The sequence below is a fragment of the Hydra vulgaris genome, chromosome 01, assembly GCF_038396675.1.
Source record: "Hydra vulgaris chromosome 01, alternate assembly HydraT2T_AEP".
Classification (NCBI taxonomy): domain Eukaryota; kingdom Metazoa; phylum Cnidaria; class Hydrozoa; order Anthoathecata; family Hydridae; genus Hydra; species Hydra vulgaris.
In genome coordinates this window covers 19014108-19039501 of record NC_088920.1, presented here as the reverse complement: position 1 = coordinate 19039501, position 25394 = coordinate 19014108, and the positions used below count along the sequence as shown (strand labels likewise).

The following is a 25394-nucleotide window of genomic DNA, read 5'->3' as shown; positions in this document are numbered from 1 at the left end:
AGTGATCATTAAGATCATTTAAAAGATTCTCTCCTTCACACCACAAATTATATTATCCCGCATGACTTGTGTTACCGAACGTTGAGTTTGCACACTTTAAATCAAATAAAAAGTTTATTAATCGGAAGGATAAGGTTAAGTAACTTCCCAAGATTTCGATTGTGTTTTGATATTTCCTCTTGAATAGCAACAATAAAACAACGCGTCAAAATAATTTTCTGAAAATCTTAAGTCTACAAGAAGCTGTAATAATTGTAGAAGTACATTTTGTTCAAACGATTATAGGTTAAATAAATTTATAAACAGTTTTTAATTTATCTACTGATATCAGCTTTCAAAACTTTTCATTACAAAAGCAATTTTCATCGTGTTCAGTATCAAAAGCATCCAATTTTTCACTCATAATTCCTATAATGCTACTCTGATAAAGAACATTGGTGACGAAGGAGGCGTGGTTTTCCTGTTTAAATGCCTTTCCTTAGTGCTCTGTGATAAGACCGTTATGTCTTTTTGGAGCACCATAATAACTAATAAATAAAATAAAAAAAGGATCAAAACAGTCTGTAATTGCACACCAATGAATATGCTGTATTAACTAAATATTTTGTTAAAATTGAACATCCTCCATTCTGAGAAGAACAACTTCTAAATCTATAAACTTATATAGTTTGATAAAAATAAATTAATCAACTTAAAAACTTTATTTATTAAAATCTAAAACGGTTATTGTTTTAAAATAAGCATGGTATATTTAGTTTAGGTGCTCCAAGACGTCCATACAGTCTTATCACATTGCACCGTGGAATAGCATTTAACAAAAATTTTTAGGTTCTCCTTCCTTACCAATGATGCATATGTGGTCATAGCCGTATTCGAACCAAAAAAAGGTTTCGAAGCCAAAACTGTAACCACTTACCACGGTTGCATGTTTGGTTTATAAACAATATATTACTTATTAAAGCTAGAATATCTCTCAACAATCTCACCACAACTTTAATGGATTAAGGAAAATTCCTTTCTTGCTTTTTCTCTTTTCATATAAACAGCAAGAGTTATGTTATCGGCAGTTATTTTTTAGTAAGGTTTGTACACAACAAATTTAAGTACCAAAAAACTTAACAAAATTAAGTATTAAGTATAAGAAACCTATAATTTAAGATAAATATAGTCAACAGGATATGTTGCAACAACGCTCGGATACAATGTTGCAAATGCAACAATTCTGACTTCTATGTAGGACAGCTTTTTAAATATTGTCATTAGTAAACACACCTTTTTAAATTTTTACTTGTAAATTTTTTCATGAGCAGAGTTGAAATTAAAGGTTTTACACTTAATCTCTTCCAGTTATTTGTTTGTAATCAATTTTTTTATCAGTTTTTTTTCCCTATTAAAATGTGTAAATTTACCAATAAGCTAAATAAACAAAACTTTATGTAGTAATTACATTAAAGTATTTACATTAATGCAGTAGTTTTTTATAAATAAAAATGACGATTAAAAAAATCTTAAAATTTTTTAATCGTCAATTATAATCGTTTTTTTAATTTTAGTTTTCGTAATTTTAATCGTTTTACAATTTTATCAAAATTCAATAAAACACGGTTCCTTTTAATAAAATTTATAAAAAAAATTAAACTAGAATTTAAAACAAATTTAAACAGAACTATGATTATCAATAAAACTTTAAAAATTTGTTTTATTTACTAATCTGAGAAACTTGTTTTAATCAAAATATTTTGTGTCATTCTTATATTTATACAATAAAGATTCTTGTAGCAAGAGGTACAAATTGGTACAAAACATTTAGTTAATATGATAATGCTTTATTAAACGGTTTATTAGCCACTAAAAAAAAAATTTAGTAAGGCGTATCTTTAAGAAAGTTTTTATTGTTAAGTTCCATTTCAAAAAGTCACACAAAACACTAAAGAGTCAGTTTTGATTCCGAATTTCTAACTATTTTATTAAAAATGGCGGATTTTTAACTGAAAACTGTTCTTTATTATTTTTTTGGAGTTTCCTCTATTTTACCATGGCACTGGAGGTTTAACATATCATATAGATTATAAAGAACATATCCATATAGATTATAAAGAAGCCATTAAAAAAACAATAGTTCCCTAACCAATCGTTTTGATTCATTTTTGAAGCGGTCTAGACTGGTTTTCTTTTATTCATAAATCATTTAGAAATATGTTGTACTTAAGCATAAGTTATTCTACTTAAGCTTTGTAACGACTATAAAGGAGTTTGTTGTTGATTTTATGTTTTAACTTTACAAACTCAATGATACAAACTAATAATTTATAAAATAATTTTATAAAACGTTTGTTACATATTTTGCACAACTTTTATTTTGTTAAATATTAAGATAAATTTTTTTGAAAAATGTATATCGAGTCGGCTAATAAGAAATGCTGTCGTCGTTGTTATTAGTTTTGGTTTAAATGATGATAAAGTAGATGCTATGTAAATAATCTCTGATGAAGAAATCGGTCATAAAATTCAAACATGATTGGATCAAACCATTATTTCAAAAAGGAGTAAGGAAACCAAGCGTAAATTTCCAGTCGTAGATGCTGTTCAGCCACGTGCATACAATACTATTTGCAATCCATTAGCAAAAGCGCTGTGCAACCTAGGTTTGCAACTTTTTATTTTAATAAATTGTATATATGCTATTAATATATATATTTTTTAATTGAAGTAGATTTTATATACACACACACATATATAAATATATAAATATAAATATATATATATATATATATATATATATATATATATATATATATATATATATATATATATATATAATAATAATAATAATAATAATAATAATAAAATAAAAAAATTATCAAAAACAAATAAACAACATATATTAAATATAAATATTACTTTTAACGTATTACTGAGTTGCAGAGTGGAGTATTTAACGTTATTTGTTGAGCAAAATTATTTTAAGGTTTTTATCAATTAGATAAAAAAATAAAAAGCAGTTTGACGTCATATTTGATTAAATGAGCAGGGGGATTATTTTTTATTTTTGCCCAAAGACACTGAAGTGTCTTTAGGCAAAAAAAATTTTTTTTTGACACATACATAAATAAGATTAAAAAAAACAAAACATCAAAAATGAAATAGTACAATAAAAATAAAAGCGATGCAAATACAAACATAAAACAAACAAGTATATACAAATACACATACTATACAGGTAAAATGAAACATGAAATAACCAAGTATACTAAAAACGATTAAAAAAATAAACATTACTCTGATTCAATGCATTCTTGTCTTCTTCATTTTGTTGTAGTTCATTCAATGTTTCTGGTAGCATTCGCCACAGTACCTAACTGGAAAATGGTTTAACTTTATTATAGAGCCTCTTTCTGGGACTGTTTGATTAAGAATTGGAACTTAACCCAGCGGGTATTTGTTTTTAAAAGTTACGTTCTAAATGTCTTTTAAATGTCTTTTAAACGCTTTCTAAACATTCTTACTTAAAGAACGTTTAAAAGACGTTTAAAAAACGTTTAAAAGACATTTAGGACGTAACTTTTAAAAACAAATACCCGTTGAGATAAGTCTGTTTAAAGTATTTCTATTGCAATTTTCTTATGAAAACTTTAATTAAGACCATGTCTCAATAATTGTACATTTTGTTTCCGCCGTGACATTTTTATCCTTTTGTGTTCTCGCGTGCCATATTTTTTGATATATGAGTATGTCAATGTATGTTAATGCGGTATGTCAACCCGACAAGAAAGGTATATGTGGCCGACATAGTGCTTACAAGTGGAATAAAAGTGTGAATGTATATTCCAGTTGATGATTGATATATTGCTGATGATCAGTGTAGCCTACATGTGTAACACATAATGCATCCGCATAATTATTTCTACTAGTGTGGTATTTGTAAACTACGATTCCATTGCAATACATTGTTGTAAACTCAAATTTATTCCTATGATATCATGTGGTTTACAGTTTTGATAATTTTCAATTAATAGTTGTAAGTATGTTTGAGCGGTTTTGTAACGAATATATTTGAGAATTGTTATTCAAAACAAACTTTCAATAAAATTTGTAAGTCAGAGTTACACTTAACGAATAAAAATTTGTTGTTATACTTAACGAGTTATACTTAAGCTATACTTATTCTAAACAGAGTTATACTTAACGAAAAAAAATTGTAATCAAAGTACTCAACGAAGATAAAAATATTTTAATACGTTGTGTTTGCAACCAGAAAACGACGTTAGATTTTAAAATGGCGGGCAATATAATCAAGCTTACGTTATTATTGATTTTTTTCTTTCGATAATGTTTGTATATGGATTTCATATGAAATTCTCTTTAGCTACTGTTCGAAGACAGTAAAAATGCTAGATAAAGAATTTGAAGAGAATATTGCGACTTCATTGCATGGTTCATCAGATAAGGTTTGTGTATAGAACTAATACAGAATGAAAAACGTGGACTGATGTTTTTTATACTAAAGTTATTAAATTCATTTGACATTTGTCCACATACTTAGCACCTTGTAGTTATTGCCATACTGGTTGCAGCATTGTATACTTTTGCAACGATCAATGTAAATGCAAGGTGAGCTTTATTTTTAAAATGCCACCAAACACTTTTGGTATTTCAGTTTTTATTAAATTTTTTTTTGTCTTTTACATATCAAATTTCTTGATTTGTTACATCTTTAATTTTGTGGATAAAATGAACTCATGTTGGACAACAATATTTTTTTAGAAAAGTGTACTGGGTTTTGACAATTAATCTTCTGCCCATCAATATAGAATATGAGCCGTAAGGGCACTAAAAAACTTTATTAGACGGTGACGTAACTGTCAGTATTATTTTAGAATGCTTTTTTAAATGTTTGTTATTGTGAGCCACCGCAACCTCATTTTGATTACATCTCTAAATTGCTTCATTCTTTTTCATTTAAAGTTTCCAACATATCATCTAAATATTTACAAAAACACCTAGATGCGTGATCTAATAAATCTTGTAATTAAATTTCACAACGTGTTGCTAAAACTCTCATTGGCTTTTGTGGCTCATACCATAATTTTTTTTGCTTCTTTCAAAGCGAATACCACAGATAAATATTTTTGTTGACAGCATAAATTTATTTGATATCTTCATTTTGTCATTTCGGCATCAACAGAAATTGATAATGCTTCCGATAGTTTGTATTCTTTATAATACTCGTCTAAATGGAAGCAAAGCTTTCTCTTTATTTATGTGTTTTTTCCAGTGAGCAAATATTATCTTTCATTATTCTAGACGCATTACTATGTCCTTTAGTACGCAGACTCATTTGGGCAGCATAGTTTAGTTGTTCTGAAAATATTTACTATCTCAAAGCACTTGTTTAACGTCTTTTTTTTTTAGTCGTTTTTTAGGCTGTGGAACTCAAAAAAAAGTCTCCAAAAAAATAGCCCCGGGCCCTGAAAAGTCCGCCACTGAATCCAGGTAGGCAGAGGTATATGGTGGCACTCCAGGAAAAAAAGTTCCATAGAATTTCTATAAACTTTTGAAAAATATGGCCTATAAAAATTCTATACAAATTTTATAGAGTTTCTATAGAATGTCTATTATTTTCTATAGAAATTGCTATAAAACTTTTTTTCTATAAAAAAAACAGTAAAAAAAGGTTCTACAGGAATCTCTATAAAAATTAACAAAGGTTCTATAGAAATTCTTCAGAACTTTATAGAATTTCTATAGACCATATATTTTAAAAGTTTATAGAACTTCTATAAAACTTTTTCCTGGCATTGAGCCATAGTTTATTTTTCTCCAAAGAGCGCTCTTTTATGTGTTAGTAGCCTTTTTTTTAAAAGTGAAGTTTCAATGTATTTTTTTAATGTCTTTAATGACATTAAAAAGTGCCCAAAATGATCCTTGTTTGTTTTCGGTACAGTTCGTAATAACATTGGTCTTCTAAAAAGACAAATTCAAATTGATTTTTTTCTTTCTTTCAAGACCTCGTAGACCCCTTCTCTAGTTATCTCTTTCCATCATGGGTTGGGATTCTAAAAAAAATTCATCATGAGTTGGGATTCTAAAACTTATTCAAGAAACACTTCATATGTCTTTGTCGTATTATTTATTCAAAATTAAATTTAAAAATTAGAAGATTTATGTGAGACCTTTTTCATTAAAAATATTAACTAGAATAAATAATGTTTAAGTTACGTACAAAATCTTAATTTAACTTTTGATATAGTATTTACAAAAAAAGTCAAACATTTTTAGTTTCGAATAATTAAAAACATTATTAAGCAAAATGAAGAAAATATATATTTATTTTGTATGTATGTTTTGTATGTATATACTGATTTTGTGTGTGTGTATATATATATATATATATATATATATATATATATATATATATATATATATATATATATATATATATATATATTTAAATGTATTCTACAAAATAGAGGGCTTAATGTTCTTAAATAATTACACATATTTATTCTGTTAAATTTTTATTTAAACTTATTTAATTAAACTAATTATAATCAATAGGATTGTTCTTTACTTAAGACATCTGTTTCTGAAAATAAGTAAAATTAAGAAAAAAACGCCCTTCTGAGTTACATGGAGTAAAGTTTACTTTATCGCAGCTATTTTTAAAAATTTGTAAGTAACTAGGTTTTTTCCTTTTCCAGAAAAAGGAGGATGAAAGAAGTAAACCCCATTATACTTTTAATTTCCTTTTTTTTAGTTAAATTTTTATCAAATTAGTAAATCTGGGACGGATATATTGTTTGAGGACGAATGGATTTTCCTGGGGGATGGGGGGGGGTCGGCTGTATGGGATGTTATATCAAAATTCATTTTACATGTTCAATAAATCAATTTTGAGCATATTTATTTGTAATCGTTTTGATACCCTGATGGTTAAATTTCCAATATCCTCCTCAGAGTAAATCAACCAACAGATAATCAAAAAAGATCGCGTATGTTTTTAAAAAAAAACAAAAATTTATAATTTATAATTTTTAACCTCTTTTTTCTCTTTTTTAAATCTTGTATTGATAAAGTTTGGATTGTACTGATGCGGATAAAATTTCTTAAGCTTACTTTTATATATATATATATATATATATATATATATATATATATATATATATATATATATATATATATATATATATAAAGAGAGAGGCAATTTTGCGAGGGGGTAGGGGTTTGGCTTATTTAAAGAATACATTTGACACATTTCAGAAGTGTAATTTTTAGTTTTGAAAAACTTATTTTATACTTTTAACAAAGCAGTTGTATATATATATATATATATATATATATATATATATATATATATATATATATATATATATATACAGATGGATACTTTTTTATATGTAACGTCTACGAACACTTTTATGTCCATATTTGTGCATATTTTATTAACAAAATAAAATCTAGTAATCACACACACATTCGAGAGAAGTTAGTTAACACTTTTCTTAAAAATAAACAATAATTTCAGACACCTATGTTTTTAGAATTATTCATAAAAAATATAATAAATTATATCTTATAAATTATCATTTTTAAAAAAATAATAGCTACATCTATTAAATAAACAGCTATTTATATTTGGAATATGAATAACATGGAAATTGTTTTATAAATGTCAAAGAGCAGCTACGTTTTTAAATATGTCATTTTAAATATATAAAAAATATATAGATATATACAGAAACTTGAGTATAATTTTTAACTACAAACATTAGTATTTACGTTTAATCATTTTGAAGTACAATTAATACAACAACATCTGCTCTTTTTAAACAAATGAAAAAAATATGTTTCTTTTCAGTTAATATTTTTAGTGACGTTGGGTGCATGCCAGTAAGTTATGTTTACATTGTGATCTTGCCCATTGAATTAATGAGCTGTTACGCAGCAAGATATAAGCATATTATTTATCAAAGACAGTTTTAAAGTCGCAACAATAACCAACATATTTTAATTAAAGAAACTGATTTGATAACAACTTAAAAATAGCTAATTATGTTAATTCTCTTTGATAACAGAACTTTTGAGTATACTCCTTTACTATTCATTGCACAAATTTTATTAAAAACAAGCAATTACTTATCATTGTTACTTATAATTTAAACTCTAAATTAAAAAAGGTTGTCCTTTATAATAATCCCTGACGTTTTTGAAAACATCTGCTTTTGCTAAATTACCGAACGAAACCAAAGTTTTTAAAACTTAATGCATTTTATGATACAATTTTTGCTTGTGTTTTTGTTTTTAAAAATTATAAAAAATTTCCACATATCGCAAGTTTAAAACTTTAAACTTAGAGACATCTTCTTAGTTCATGAATATCGCGTTTACTGATTTTGTGATCGGCTGTTATTATTAACACTGTTCGATTATTATTGTAATTTTTGACGTTTGAGACGTCGAAGTCTTAGACGTTATTCTACAAAGGTAAGAGACATGATAAATTTAATTTCTAGATCATATTAGATTAAGAATCTGAAAAAAAAAAGATTATTTTTTTTTTTTTACTATTTTGTAAAAATGAGAATTTAAACATGTTCATCAGACTATTATATCATAAATGAACATATTTAACCTATGAGGCAAAACTAACGATAACGACAAAATAACGATTATTCAATAATGCAAAAAAAAAAAGTTTTCCCAAAGCTTATTTATCACAAAAAAAATAAGATAATTTTCTTTTATATAGCTAAAACATAGTGTTTTGTTGTGTTTTTGTTGCATCATTTTGTAGTGGTAGTTATTGTAGGTTCTGGTTGATAAGATGTCTGCGAATATTATGACGTCAACTTTTGACTAATGTTCTTAAAGAACATTTTTATAAAAGAAATGAAAAGTATTTAGTTCTAGTAAAAAATAATGCAGAAACATCTCTCATCTGCTCCCTGAATATATGTATATATATATATTATATATATATATATATATATATATATATATATATATATATATATATATATATGCATATATTCATATAAATATATATATATATATATATATATATATATTTATATAAATATGTATATATTTATTTATATATATATATATATTTATATAAATATATATATATATATTTATATAAATATATATATATATATTTATATAAATATATATATATATTTATATAAATATATATATTTATATAAATATATATATATATTTATATAAATATATATATATATATATTTATATATATATATATATATTTATATAAATATATATATATATTTATATAAATATATATATATATATATTTTTATATAAATATATAAGATGCTGTGACTTCACATTACCTGAACCAGCTCGATTATTGCTTAAAACGAGATGTTTGGGTTTCTCATTATTTGACTCTAAACCAGCAAAATCAACGTTTAGACGTTTTTACTTTTTTGCTATCCAAAATGCGTACTATGAGTTGGTTTGAAAATGTTATTACAGCTGATGAGAAATGGATCCTCTATGTAAATCACACGGAAAGCGCCAATGGCTCAGCCCTACTCAAAAACCAATATTCAATTTAAAACCTGAAGTTTATAAAAAAAAAAAAATGCTTTCAGTGAATAAAAAATCCTTTTTTAAGAAAAATTAGGTCTTTAGTTGTTTTTGTGCTGAAACGATTATATTGATAAAAGCAACATTTTCTCAGTAAAATATTTTTTTAAAAATATTATTACTAGTCCATAATGGCCAAAAATAACTAAAAATTTCATAGTTTATGTGCTTTTTTTTGATACAATAACTTAAGACAAAACAAATAATTTTCCATCGCATATTGGTAACACCATAATATTAATCATTTTACAGTTGGAATTTAATTATAAAGTCATTATTAAATATTTATAGCAAATATCTTTTAAGATAATTGCTATAAATATCGAATAATTAAAATTAAACAGTTGTTTTGAGAAAAACATTTTTACATTCGAACTGCATTTATTAAAATTTAAAGTTATTTATTACTATTATATTTTTTAAACATGTAATTTAAGTAACATAAATAAAGTTACATTAAAGATAAACCTAATGTAATCATCTTGGAATTTTATCTTCGAGAACATCCTGAAAGACTGTTTATTGTTCCTTTGAGTTTCGGCACTCAATTACACATTTTAAAACTGAAAATTCTTTACGAAATTATTTTTTTAAAGACTATTAATTTTTTTTAAGACAAAAATAATAATTTTTTTTAAGACAAAATATTAATTTTTTTAAAGACAAAAATAATAATTTTTTTTTTGCTTTGCATTATTATGGCTAGATTTAGTCATCGACTATTTCTCAAAGCTTTGACACTATAAAAAAAAGGGTCAGGAGCTGTTTGGTTTCTTAACTGCAACTCAACAATATCAAATGTAATTTTATTTTTCAACAACTAAATAGTTTTAGCTTGTTCTGCTGTATAATTCTTGATATATCCTGAATGGAAAATAAGGGAGGAATATAATTTTTTATCATGTTTTGAAAAGTTTAGGAGCAACTTTAGTGCGTTCCTTTCAATTATATCAAGCTTTTTCATTAATACGAGTTTATATTCACAAAGCTCAAGACCATATGTTAGTGTTGAAACAGCGAATGTTTTATTTTGGACAAAAGAGTTTTTAAGTTAGGATTACTATCCTAGAATTTGATGTCCTGTGATCAATGTTTAAATGATTAAATGAAGCAAAAGGTGAACTATTAGTATCCAATATCCTAAATGACTAAGTTTTCTTTGTAGTTTAATTTGTTGGTGGTTGAGTGTTATTGTGCAGTTTTTTTATTCGATGTTTTCTGGTGAGCAAGAACTTGGTTTTTTCAGCATTCAATTTTATGCAATTTGTTTTTTATGCATATATTACAGGCTTCAATAAGTTTTTGAAGGCCAGAAAATGTAGAGCTAAGAAGTATAATTTCATGTACATATGCTACAACGCCCAGAGGCGGATCTACGAATAAAATGAGAGAGGGGGGAGGGATGAATCTATAAAAAGTACCAACTGGCTTCTTAAAAAAAAATAACAATAACAACTTGAAAATCATCTTTTGTTTTGCGGGGGAAGGGCTGTGGAACACCCCTTCACACACACCGCTCCCCCCCCCCCCCACCTAAAATTGCCTCTTACAACACCTGTTTAGTTCCAATTGTTTAAAAAAAAACTGCTAGCAAAGATGAAAACATAATAAAAATTTTAAGTTAAACAACTGATTCAAAATCATATAAATCATAAAGTTAGTCGAAGAAGACAAAGTTAAAAACGTTATAAAATCATAGCAACAACAAAAAAAAAATTAAAAAGAAATCCACAAAACACAAACTTTGTAAATATCAACAGATAAAAAAAGCCCTTTATTGAAGTAGTATAAAAACAATAACATTTCCAAAAGAAATGATTAGGTCTACAAAAACTACCATGATTTTTCATTCTTTTGCTAATTTTAATGTTCTTAAGATTGTTTCTCGGTCTTAATCTTCTAATGGCCAAGATTAAACTTAGTATCTGTTCTTATTTTGACCTATAATTTTTTTTTGGTGGATATGGTGTTGTTAGAAAGCATTTATAGCAAATGATCAAACCCGTGACAGTCAATAAAGGGGTCGTCCATAAATTACGTCACGCTGTATGGGGGTGTGGGTTAGTGGTTTTCTGAAAACTCATAAGGGACTTGGTACTAAAGTGTTACGTTGTTGTGACGAAGGAAAAGATAAGATCAAAAATGATCATAAATCTAGGGCGTTGGCCAACAAATATATATTTATTAACTCTAAACAAAAGTAGATATGCTAATGATATTCGTTCTGAGGAAATTTTTTTTTTACATTTTTTAAAATTTTTAATGATTATATAGCCCTACCACCTTTAATTTGGTAAGAACTTTAAAAATGCAATTAAACCAAAACTTTTACTCATGGTGCACTTAAACTTGTTTACTAGTAATTTAACACTAAACAAATATTAATTAACAGTTATGTAATTAATTAGCGAGCTAATTAGCTATATAATTGTCAAAATATATTGTATTTAATGTATTAATTAGCTTGCTTGATGATCATAATTTTTGACAGGTTATTTTTAATAGGAAAGCTTTGCCCCAGATTATATCGCGTACTAACATGAGTCGATGTCGATGTTTACAATGATTTTCAAGGTGCCATTCAAATTTGTCTTTTATATAGAGTTATCAAAAGTCATTTGTTTGTAACTAGTTCACAAAAACATCTGGTTTCTTATTTTTAAACTATAAACAAAAAAAGTCTTTGATTTTTCTAAGTAAAATTTTTTTTTAAGCATATTGAAAGAAAAAATGACTCAAGGAATACAATATTAACGCACTATCGTCATTTAAAGCGCCAAAATACGTTAGCATAAACGCACTGTGAACCGCATTAAAAAACTTTAAATTTGCAAAACACTAATGATAAAAAATAAAAATAAAAAAAACAATGCATTTATTTTTATACATCTTTGTTCTTTACCATTTATAACTCTTTTGACTTTAAATCCACTTAATTACATTTTTACGATGCGATATGCGATTAGGCTGAAGTGTTTTATAAATCAATGCAAAGTAAATAAATAATTTATTTAATTTGTCTTCTGAAGTCAAATTGAAATAAATTTTCTTAATTTAAAAGGCTGATTAAGTTTTATTCCTTTATTCGAAGAAATTCGAGCAAAGAAGTCATGGAATGAGTTTTTTTTCTTCTTCGTGGAACCAAATTGAAGTAGGTTTATCATACTTACTCTTTCAGAGTAAGAAATGTTTTAATCAATTCTGAATATTTGCCTATCCATTGGCAAAGATTTTGAGAACATCACTTTTGTTGATTTTTTGTTTCTATTTTGTATACAAGCATAAAATAATGCCATAAATAGTTTAAATGCAAACTCCTAAAATATATTTATTTAGTATTTTTAATTATTTCTAATGTAGTTTAGAATATAATTCAATAAAGACATTAGATATACCTAAAAATACAATAAGTTTTGCGAGTATTTTTAGAGCTCAAATTTAATCAAAAGGCATGTGCGTCGGCATTTGCCAATGCATTAGTGTTCTTGGTATGATGCGGCTAGATAACTCAGAAGGTTTGAGTGTCAAAAGCAGCGTTAAAATCTGGACTGTTGCCCAATAAGACTTCCATTCAGTCATTTCCAACTTAGCGCATTAGTAGCTACTTCGTAGGCAAAAATGTTTTTTAGAGCAACATCCCAGTGGACACAGGACCTAAGAAAAATGTTTTGGACGTTCAAAAGACATCCAAAACGTTTAAAAGACGTTTAAAAGACGTCTTTTTTTACGTCTTGTGCCCAATGGGATAGACAAGCAACTTTTATAATGGTTTTTAGAACATTGAAACTTTTATTTTTAAAATATTCAATAATTCAATGAACGCCACACAGAAAATATTAGCTTAAACAAGTAAAAACAATTATTTTGTTCTTAGAAACTAAGTCTAGTCTAGTTTGGCAAATGATGAAAAATGGGTTTCATTTACAAAGAAAAAAAGCTTAGAACACTAAAATCTTTTTAATAGGTTTTTGGCAAAGCATATTGAGCAATATGGAAACTCAGGCAAAGAATAATTAAAGAGATGCCAAATACTTTAGTGTATTTGTAAAACTTAATTCCTAATTGCACTTTTGTGAATTAACTAACATTTCTAGAAATTTAAATATTAAATAAATGTAAGTGTTAAAAATAAATTTAGATTATAAATATTTAATGCACTTTGAACAGTTTCTATAAATAATTCCAGTTTTGTATTACACAAGAAAATGTTCGTGTGAAGTTAATTAACGTTTTTTTTTTTTTGACAAAAAAATGGTGCGGATATTATGAAATGCTGTTCCCTGTCTGACTACGATTTTTTTTTTCTTGGTTATTAAGTTGCTCCCATAACTTCTTATGGTTTCATGACATAAGTTCACTGTGGAAGGGCATTTAACTACGAAGTTCACGCCTTCTTTCTTACCAATGTCGCTTTTATCAAGCTAGAGCCGGCGTCGAACCACGGACATCGTGGTACTGAGCTAAATCTAATCACTTCGCCGCGGCTGTATAAAATTCATATATGCCAGATTTGAGTAGTTCTGACATATATAAAGATTCTTAAGCATTAATAAGAGAAGTAGACACAGGAAATACTTTTGAAAAAACTTATTAAGCAGTATAACAACCGCTGCTGTGTGAATATAAAGTTTGTGGAATTGCTCAGCAACTGTTTTTTATTGTTGAATTATCAATGAATTTTGTTGATATATTCAAAAAAACATAGCATGTTTTTAAAACTTTGCAAAATCCAATGGTCCGTCCGTTATGGCGCTGTTAAGACATAAGAAAGTTAAATATCATGAAGAATAAGGCCGTCGCAAAGGTTGGCAAATTTAACTCTTTTAGACCAGTCAGTCAGCAAATTTCTAAAAGCGAGCACCTTTTTTTTTTGTCAGCAAAAGTTTTAATGGCAACCCTCCTACCCCTCCTCCACATGATACCTAATCGCGCCGACCCTGATTGAAGGATGACACTAATTGAACAAAAAACACTTGGAGCGAAAAAACTTGAAAAACAATAAAGAAGTTTAAAAATCTTGAGAATTTCTGAAGGTTTGCTTCTTGTTAGAGAGCATCCTGTCACTAATTGAATACATCAAAATTCAACGGAGTGAGTTAGATTCTTATAAAACTGCAGCAGTTAAAATAAAAAAGACATTTTGCAGGCTTGTATAGAGACAATTACATTAAAAGAAGTTGAAGGGTCTTCCAGCTGAAAAGCAGTATATAGGAACAGGAAAACGTTTCGTGAAACACCAGCAAGAAATTTTTAAAACTGTGAAAAAAATCCATCTTTTTCCCTAATAATTTTCCCTTTAGACCAAATACCGGCAGACTGAACACAAAAAAGACTGGACTAAACTACAATAAAATAATTTATTACTACTAAATTGAGTATAGTTTTAATGTTATTATCACTTATCACTTTTTTATACTGGGAATAAACCAAGACCGGGTCCATAAATGGGAACAACAGTAGCAATCACTCTGCTTCGGGAAACAAAAAATATTAATAAAAAATATCAATAAGAATAAATAGAATTCCTAACAAAATTTATTTTAAAAAATTTTATGGTTTGAGGGTTTGTGTGCTCATTAATTGTTAAACCTAAAAATCGGTTTAGTTACCAATTACATTTTTGATAAATCTTGAACAAATTATTATGTTTAACAAATTAATTTGTCGAATAAATTATTTAGTTGAATAAATTATTTAGAGAAACTTTTCGGAGAACTCTTCCGCATTTCCGTTTATTCATGCTTATGTTTTTAATTTTTTTATTTTTAAATTACTTAAAAAATTTTATTTACAAATAAAGTTCAAATATGGGGTGACTAGTAAATTTTTTTTCATAAAGAAATTAAAGCCGTATAAATAAATGAGTGGGTAACTAATGCGACCAACAAATTAATGTTTTTTCCTAAATAAGTTAATTGTATAACTAACTAGCATGAGTTACCCGGCGTTGCCCGGGCCAATATTTAAACTGGCTTACCTGATATCTGTACACAAAAATGAGCCCAAAAAATGGGCCCAAAAAATGGGCCCCCTGACCCCGGGGGTCGGGGTACGGGGTCAAAACCCAGCTAAGAACCTTCTCCTCCTCGAGGACTACCCCCATGCCAAATTTCATCGAGATCGGTCCGGCGGTTAGGATTTCTATAGAGAACAAACAAACACACACACAAACACACATTGCCCTTTATATATATAGCTGGAGTTACCCGGCGTTGCCCGGGCCAATATTTAAACTGGCTTACCTGATATCTGTACACAAAAATCGGCCCCAAAAATCGGCGCTCCTGACCCCGGGGTCAGGGGGGCTCATTTTTTTGCCCCCTTGACCCCGGGGGTCGGGGTACAGGGTCAAAACCCAGCTAAGAACCTTCTCCCCCTCGAGGACTACCCCCATGCCAAATTTCATCGAGATCGGTCCGGCGGTTTGGATTTCTATAGAGAACAAACACACACACACACATTGCCCTTTATATATATAGAAGATTCAAAAGAACTCCTTAAAAATGCTACCTCCCCTTCCCCTTGTTTGGGAAGCGTTGAGGTTTCTAGACTTGTCTTAATCAGTAAAAAAAATATAAGAAAACTTAAAAAACAATTAAATTAAAAACTTGTTATGACAATTGAGCTCTTTGAAAACCCTGTGTATCAAGTAATACTTGATATAAAAGTGTTACCAGGGTAACCGATACCATTGTTCTTTTATCAATTGCTATTTGGCAGCTGGCCAATAATAGAACAGCTGCCCAATAGCAAATGATAAAGTTTCACTGTATATATTTTTTATTTTCTATCATATGAAGGGATATAAGAAACCAAAATCATAACTTTTAAGAAAACTTTATGAACGGAAAAAATAAAACCGAAAAAAACTTTGTGAACGGATAAAATAAAACCTCATGAACGGAAAAACAAGAAAAATAAACCTTATTGAAAACGAAGTGCATTAATAAACTTTTAAAACTTTTAAAATAAAACCTCATGAACGGAAAAACAAGAAAAATAAACCTTATTGAAAACGAAGTGCATTAATAAACTTTTAAAACTTTTAAGGAGGAAGTGAGAGGGAGAGAGATTCTCAACCCTTTTTAAAGAATGCCCCTCATCTCCAATCTCATAGAGATATATGATTTAATAAATGAAACAAATGTATTGTATTTAATTCTCCAAGTGGGAATTCTTTTAGTACGGTTTTTTCTGTCTATATTTCATACAATTTATTGATTTATTTGTAATATTTCAAATTCTTTTTGCTGCCATTTAAAGCGAAGGAATTTTATTGTAAAGACTGTTAAGAAATATTCTGAAGCACAAAAAACTGCATTTTATAATATGAATGGCGACTTTATTTATAATAATCAAATTTGATATAACATTTATTTAATAAACCCGATCCTAACGTTTTATTTCTACCGCTAATTAAGCTATTATTAACAACCTATTATTAAAATCTTTATTTTGATTGATTGATTGACTTTTTTTGTCTTTTAATTTCTATTAGTTGGCTAAAAGTTCATCGTTTTATTTTCGAATTTGTTTATGAAAATGCCGACCGTTTGGTTATGTTTTTTTTCCTTGTAACAAATTTTTACTTAGTTGAAGCTTAATTTAAAATAAATTGTAAAAAAAGTTTAAATTTTTTTTTTGAATTTATATCTATTGCACTTAATATATATTAAATTTGCACTTCGTTTCATCTTTTTTTTTTAAAATACTTTTTTACTATTTATTTGGTTATGCAATTTTGCGGTTCTTTTTGGATATTCGTTTGTTAAAATAGTTTTCGAGTTTACATTGTTTTAAAACAAAATAGCTAACTAATAAAAATCTGTCTGGCAATAAATGATCTGTCGATAAAAGAAAAATGATTTGTGGCAAAAACTCGTTGATATAAAACTCGATATATAAAAGTTGCTATTTGGCAACTTTTTAAACCAGTTTAAATTTATTAAAATAACTGTTAGTTTTTTTTTAATATTTGTTGTGTACCTTTTTGTTTTAACAATATATATATACCTCTCGGAACTTTACATATAATTATAATAATACAATTTATCGTATCATTATAATTTACTTTTGATAGGTTGTTTAAAAGTGTCATACAAAGTTGTTTTTTTTTTTAATTTTACAGGCCGCAATTAAAACTTTATTATTCGTTATTTCAAATAACGAGTTTTAAACAAGTAATGAAAAAAACTAAAAAAACGTTAGACCCTTCTTATAAAGTAATGCAAGCTAATGCTTTTGCACACCTTGCGTAACTAAAAAATTTACTTACGTAATTCAAAAATTATTTTTAAGTAAAGCCTTTTTAAAGGCGTAATGTAATTATGTCTTGATAGATGAAATTTTTTATAATTTTCTATAGGTTAAACTTGCAAATTTATTATTTGTATTATTTATTAACATTTGTAACTAATACTGTTGAAAAAAAATACCATATCTCACAATTTGCTTTTGCATAGGAGGTATGGGAACAAACTTGGCAAAAGATTTTGATCAAAAAACAAAAATTGAAAAAAAGGCTTCGTGTCATGAAGGAGATTCTTATATTAAAAAGTCTGCAGAAACACATTCCCAAGTTAAAAAACCTACCGTAAGAGATCACCAGTTAAAAAGATCTATAGAAAGAGGTAAAAAATAACTTTGTCACAACAGCGACGGCAATTAAAGATTAATATTAGTTTGTATGGCGTTATGTTTTTATTTTTAATTTATTTTTGAGTAGGACGCATGGGATCAAACTTGGTAAAAGAGCGCGACCGAATATCAAAAAATGAAGATCCTACATTTTATTATGATCAAGATTCCCATTTTAAAACGTCTACTGACTTATATTCACATAGCAAAAGTTTGACCGAAAAAGACTCCCAGATAAAATCTACTGAGAGAAAAAGCAGTGTAAAAATTGATGAGCTTCGAAGATGGTCTTTGAGAGGAAGTTTTTCAAAGTATGTTGTATTTTATGTTTGAATTTAAAATTTGATTTAGATGTTTTTCTGTTTAATATAGTTATAAGCATGTCTTATCTTTTTTATAATTTTTTTTTATTACATGATCGTTCTTAAGTATTTATGTTTATACTACAAGTAAATTTCTATAATTATAAATAATTTTGTATAATTATAAGTGATTATGTATAGCTACAAGCAGGGAGGGAGTGGGTCCCTCCCTGCTTGTAGGGGGAGGGAGTGGGTCCCTCCCCCCAAAGAAGGTGAATTTCAAGTTATAGTTGGTTTTTTTACGAGTTACTTTTTATAGATACACCCCGCACCCATATTTTTATTTGTAGAATCGCCTCTGGCAACAAGCTGTTTTTTATAATTACATGTAATTTTGTATAATTACAAATAATTTTTTATTACAATATATTAGTTTATTTTTTTATCAAAGTTTATTTCAAAACCATTATAAACAATTGATAACAAATAATATATAAACAAATGATACAATCAAGATAACAATAACAATACCGACGTAAAAAGCAAAAAAATTGCCGTGCAGTGGTTAGAGTTCTGGCTCAGAACCAAAGGTTTTGAGTATGATATCTTTAGTCCAATAAGCGACATTGGCAAAGATAGAGAAATTCAACTCACTAATAGTATTGTGGCACCATATTTTTTCTTTCCTCTATAAGGGAGTGGGGTAATTTACCTTGAACTGCTACACAATACTTTAATTAGAGTATGTTAAACAGTTATTAGTTTGAAAAATATTGGTGGAGCCTTGACTCGCCCGGTGTAACTCACCCGGTGTAACTCGCACGGTGTAACGACATCTAACTATTAGTTTTTAACCAAGACTTTTAAAAGAAATTTATTGAGCATTTCAAACAGTGGTAAACTAAAGACTTTTTTACATCATAATTTCTTTCTAAGCTTCAACTGTTTTACAAAACAGGATTGAGTGTTTTTTCATCCAAAGGTTATGACCTCTTGCTATCCTGAACCATAAATAAGTGAAGACATTATTTTTTTTATCCTTAACCATAAATAAGTAATGAAATTAATTGAAGACAATAATCTTACTTCATCCTTTTGCCTCTAATGAGTTGGGGTGTATAACACGAATGTTGGCGTGTAGAATATGAATGTTGGGGTGTGAAATATGAATGTTTTGGTAAAAAAGAAAAAAGTGTAATTAGAGATTTGAGGCGACTAATAAAGACCTGAAAGTAAAAGTATACACATCTCTTGAGTAGTCGTTTTCTTCACGGTAACTCGCTTTCCCCGTTTTCCATTTAGGAAATACTTGTTCTTATTTTACACCTCCGCTTATCAGAGACTTCTTTAAAAAGATAAGCGGGGGGTGTATATTTGTTTGAATAAAGTGTTCATAATTTTTACTTCTTTAAAAACTTTTTAGAATCTTAGAAATTTCTTTATGGAAAGTTTGTTAATTAGATTGTATTAGGACCTTTTTTTTTTAATGAAAATGCATCCAAGCAATAGACTATTCTATGAGGGTGTATGTTTGTGTGTGTGTGGAAAGGGGGGAGGTGAATGTCATACCCCGCTCCCCCCTTAAAGAAGACGGTTTTCAATTGCTCCCTCATTTTATTCTTAAAATTGTCTCTGATCAAAGCTAAACCATTAAGTCAACTATGAATATGAGAGAAACACTTATGATATAAAACAATTTTTGTTTTTTATCATAAAAGTTTTTAAAGATATAATTAAGATATATATAAAATAGTATAATTGCTTCCCCTTTATTTGCAGTCACAGTCTTTGATTTAAATCATTTAAATAAAGATGCATTTGTATAATCTATAGGAGAGAGATGGTAACAGCTCTTTTAAAATATTATATTATGTATTAAGTTTTCAAAATTTTTCCCTGTTTTCTGATAAATTAAAAATACAAGAAAGTTCCCAAATTTTATCAAAACTTGTCTATGACTAAAAGACTAAAATATTGTTACCATGGTTCCCAAATGACATCAAGAATAACTGAATGTTATGTAACTTTTAAACAGTAACAGAACTAATATACTAGGTGTTACATGGCTCAAAAGTGAGCAACTTTACTGATAGCTATGACACTGTGTGTACAGTGCCTTCGAGCTTATATTCAGAATATGAGCAGAAAACTCATTAGTGTTAGACAAGATTAGCTTCATCGTACCCTTGCCCCTAACTTGAAAACCTAAATTTAAGTTATTTTGGCACTTTAAAACAATATTACACAAATCCTTACCAAAAATCCTTTTACTTCAACAAATAAAAGTCATTTTCTTATTTTTAAATTGTTATCTACAAACCTTAACAACAACAAAAAATATTTGCTTTTTAGTAATTAATTAATTAAAAATTATTTTTTATTGTTAAACTAATTATGTTTACCAACTTTTTTTCAATTTTGGAAAATTTTCAAGTTGTACAAGCTTACTAAAATGATATAGTTTACTAATAGCGAATCATTATTTGGTAGACTCACAGTTTGACATATAGTGATTCCCAAGTGACAACTTACACAAAAAAAGTATGGAGTAAAGATTAAAAAAGTATTGCATTTGAATACAATTAGATAATTGGTTTAGAAAAAAAAAAAATACGAAAACTTCTTCTGAGTGTGGATAAAAACGGTTTTCAAGATTTTCATTTATGACAGCTTCATCGTTGTTTGTATTTAATCTAATGCAAAAACATCTTGGAAAAATAATTTTTTTTCCTACATGTTCTTTTATAATATGTTTAGATTATTATTATATGGCTAAAAAAAAAGTCCTCTAAAAAAAAAAGAGCTAATCTTTTTTTTATAGAGGACTTTTTTTAAATATCGGTGATTGTGCTCTTCCACTCCTAAACCCGGCTTGTCAGCCCTGTGATATCAACATGAAATGTATTTGAAGCTATTGACCAATATTTAGTAAATTATTTAAACAAAGAAAATATAGAAACTTTTTTTACAAAAACTTCTTACTTTTAGTGACGGATCCCGGGGTATGGGGGTATGCCCCCACATTATCACCACCACCATCAAATTTTCCTGGATCCGTCACTGCTTATTTTGCATAAGCATGGCCAGGCTCAAAATATTAAAAATGTTAAACAAATAAACTTTCCAATCGTGCTTGGATTACAGTAAATAAAACTTAATAACAACTTTTTTATTATTAAAAATATTGATAAGAAGAATATGCTGTGTAAGCAATTTTTTTCTAAATAAAACAGGCAGAAAAAAAAAGTAAAATTGCTAGGGTAGTAAAAATATACGCAAATGGCTATTAAAAGATATTAATAAAAAAGGAGTCACATCAGGAAATATATCTGCTAAAATTTTTTTTTTTTGTTTTTTTTTTTTGTTTTTACCTTTTTTATTTACCGTTTGTTAAAAATTACAAAAAAGAAATTACAATAATAGAAAATCCTGGCCGGTGTAGTAGGCAGGATTGACTTAATGGTAGTGTACACTATAAAGTAAGAGTACCGGAAGGTAACAAACACTGTACAGTGCTCGCTGCCTAGGTACAAATCACTATACAGTAATTCCTACCAGCCAGGTATCAAACACTTAACTCAGGTATCATGTACTAACGGCAAAAAAAAAAAAGAAAATACTTATTGTTTAAACTTATTAATTTTTCATAACTTTTATGAGATTATATGATAATTACACTCTAATAGAATTTTTATAAAAGGATGTCCTTCATGGATTCGACAAAGAAGATTACCTTTCAGGGTTTACCTGGTCCTACTACCCTTGCAGACATGTAATTTAGGGGTTTTATTTCAGAGTTTTCCTTTTCTTAAGTTGACTTCACTACGGTTAAGGAGTCTCACTTGCCTCATAAAGCAAGTTGTATCAGATTACATGTTTCCAGTAGAAGAGGGTGACCTGACCTGAGTAGGTAAATCAATTCGAATGTCTTTTTGCTGTTTATAACCGCAATGTTGGTATAAACCTTTACAAATAAAATATATTTATGAAAAGACCGCTTTTCACTCTTCTTGACCCCTGAAGTTGTAAGTTTTGTTAGCCCCTCGCTTCTTAAATTTTTTTTTGCTTTAATAATTGCTTGCAGTGTAACTATTTTCATGAATCCATGAGTGTAAAATTTGTTATATAAAACATTACTTTAATTGACGCACAAAATTTATCTGTATTTTATTTTTTCATTTGATAAAATTTCTACGTTCCTAGAAACGCTATTGGCCTCTAAAATTTCGTAGTTCCTTAACCACACCACCTGTCAATGGTAAAAGCAGATTAGAAGATTACAAATCTGAGTTGAGGTTGGTTGTCTTCTAAAACTTCAATTTTAATAATTAACTAATTGGTAATTTGTGTTGCCATTTTAAATCAAAACAGGTGTTTAAAAAAAAAGAAGAGGGAAATGAGGTCAACCAAAATGAGGGAAATGAGGTCAACCAAAACGAGGGAAATAAGGTCAAATAAAATGAGGGAAATGAAGTCAACCAGCTGCATGACAAAAAATTGCTAATGTTTTCCTAAATCAAATAATTTTATTGTTGAAAAAACAAATCTAAACTATTAAAAATAAATAAAAAATTAAGAAGTTTTCACTGAAAGTCTTTACAGAAAAAAGATAATTTCCATAGTATTTTAAATTAACCTTGCTAATTTCAATTTCTTGCTTGCTAAAACATTATCAAAACTTAAAAAGGGAGATAACAAACCAAGAGAATTAAAAACCAGTCCATGATTAGTTTTAGAAAGATAAATTGCATAATATTCTGGATTTACATGAATAGTCAAAATAATCTTAAAACAAAGTCAATAAAAATAGAAATATATACAATAGAAATAGTCAACAAAAACACAACTTAATGTGAACAAAAATCAACCAACAACTACAACTCTATCGTAATGTTATAATTTAAATGTATTGTATTTAATTATCTATTGTAACCAGAATTTTGAAGATAAACTATTTAACCTTTTTTTTTTATTTCTACCAGTTTAAAACCATTTGCATCTTGAAGAAGAGGTTTGTAAAAATACCACGAAAAAACAAAAGCTTCAGGAGGTTTATAGTAAATAGCAATCGGTGTATCCAAGGCAGTTGCTAATGCATATATTTCAAAATCAGTGCCCCATATTTCATCATTGTCTAATTTGAATGTATTTTAAAAATGATTTTGATATCAAAAGTATTTCTATATTCCACTTTCAAAAGAGTATCAATGCTAGTTGATGAATTATTTTGTAAAGCTCTTGACTTAGACAAACTTTCTGACTTAAGGCTCAAAATTGACAATTTCCATCACCTTTAGTCTTATCAACTTTGATCGGTTTACCCAATTGCAACTTTTTTTTTTGTACTGTAAAGCCTTTCTTAAAAGATATTTTATTAGTTTAAGGAATCTTCAACAAATAGCATTTCCTTGTTCTCCATTTACTATTAGTGAGTATAAAAGAGTTTTTTTTGATACCAAGAACTTGGACAATTTTTAAAGGTTCAGAGATATCAGACACCTCATCACATGTTATTTCAATTTCAGATCTTTTCTTGAAAAGTTTCATGTTTGAACCATGATGCATGGTACAAAGTGTTTCACCATTCTTTTGTTTTAACTGATAAAGTACTTTATCAATAAATATTTCTAAAACTTCGTATGGGCCATCCCAAACAGATTTTCCTTTATTACCCTTTCTATCAGCTCTTCTAAGATTATAAACAAAAACTTCATCGCCTATATTGAATTGGATTTGGTTTTTATGACGTTTTCCATAGTCCTTCTTTTGTCGAAATTGAGATTTCTTTATATTTTTTGCTATTTCATCATAAATTACACATTGAATGTTTTTAATTCATTTTAATTTTTCTGCAAGTCAACCTGTTCCAAATACCTTAAAATAAAACTAAATGAGTTAGTAAAAATTAATAAACTAATTTCATTCATTATTAAAAAAAAAACCTTCTTTTCTTTCTGAATCAACAGGTACATCATGAATTAGGTTTTGATCATTTTAGTGCAATGTATGGGTAAGACTGGTTCCCTTGCATACATAACTTGAATGGGAGTGACACCTGTTGACTTATGGCCAGTTATTCAAAATGCAAACAGTATGCCATCTAATGAACAAGGCCATTTTTCTTGCTCTCCGTTCTGGACTTTCAGCATAGAACCCTGTATTTTTTTTTTTTAAACATCTTTGCTTCCAACAAGGCTGCAAGCAGCCACTAATTAAAGTTGGAAGTTATTGAAAGAGAAAAGATGAAGATTGTAGAGCAAGATAACGATTGACGGACGACTTAAAAGATTGCAAATTATATGAATCAGGAAAGCAAGATGAAGGAAGCGAATTCCAAAAAGCTGATGTTCGAGGAAAAAAACTAGACGAATAAGCGTTTTTGGAGCACTTAGGAACAGTCACAGAAAAAGGATGACACTTAATTGAATGACAAGTAACACGAGAATGAATTATAGTAGATGGCACAAGAGACGCTAGCTCTTTAGAGCAGTGCCCGTTATAGTATTTGTAGAAAAGAGAAAGAGAAGCAACATTACGACGATGTGATAATGGTTGGAGATTGGCTGCAAGTGCAGGTCCAACAATGTTTGCAATGCGTTTTTGCACCTTGTCTAAAAGAGAAAGGGCATCATTAGAAGATCCGCCCCAGATATGGCAACAGTATTCCATACAAGGCCGGATTTGAGATTTATAGAGATAGAGAATAGAATCCGAAGTAAGAAAGTAACGAGCTCGATAAAGAGATGCAACCTTAGCAGATGCTAATTTTGCACCTGATTTGATATATGGTATCCAAGAAAGATTGGAAGTAAGAGTTAGTCCTAAAAGATGAAGAGTAGGTGA

At 28.0% G+C, this 25394-nt stretch overlaps 1 protein-coding gene and 1 long non-coding RNA gene across 4 annotated transcripts in view; one reads left to right on the top strand and one right to left on the bottom strand.

Moving 5' to 3' along the window:
* Positions 1 to 2429: 2429 nt before the first annotated feature.
* LOC136075170 (uncharacterized) lies at positions 2430 to 3074 on the bottom strand. Its single transcript, XR_010635721.1, has 2 exons — positions 2902 to 3074; positions 2430 to 2641 (listed from the first exon to the last, which is right to left on the bottom strand). It is a non-coding gene; the product is annotated as an uncharacterized LOC136075170 (long non-coding RNA).
* The window catches only part of LOC100204691 (neurocalcin homolog), a 44615-nt gene continuing 21726 nt past the window's right edge, over positions 2506 to 25394 (top strand). The window contains exons 1-3 of one of the 3 annotated variants that reach the window (XM_065787568.1): positions 2506 to 2645; positions 18075 to 18242; positions 18338 to 18560. In XM_065787568.1, coding sequence (XP_065643640.1) covers positions 18080 to 18242; positions 18338 to 18560 — 386 coding nt within the window. In that variant the 5' untranslated portion in view covers positions 2506 to 2645; positions 18075 to 18079. Of the gene's footprint in view, positions 2646 to 8259; positions 8485 to 12649; positions 12764 to 18074; positions 18243 to 18337; positions 18561 to 25394 lie in introns of those variants that run through there. The other 2 variants (XM_065787566.1, XM_065787567.1) reach the window with 2 other exon arrangements.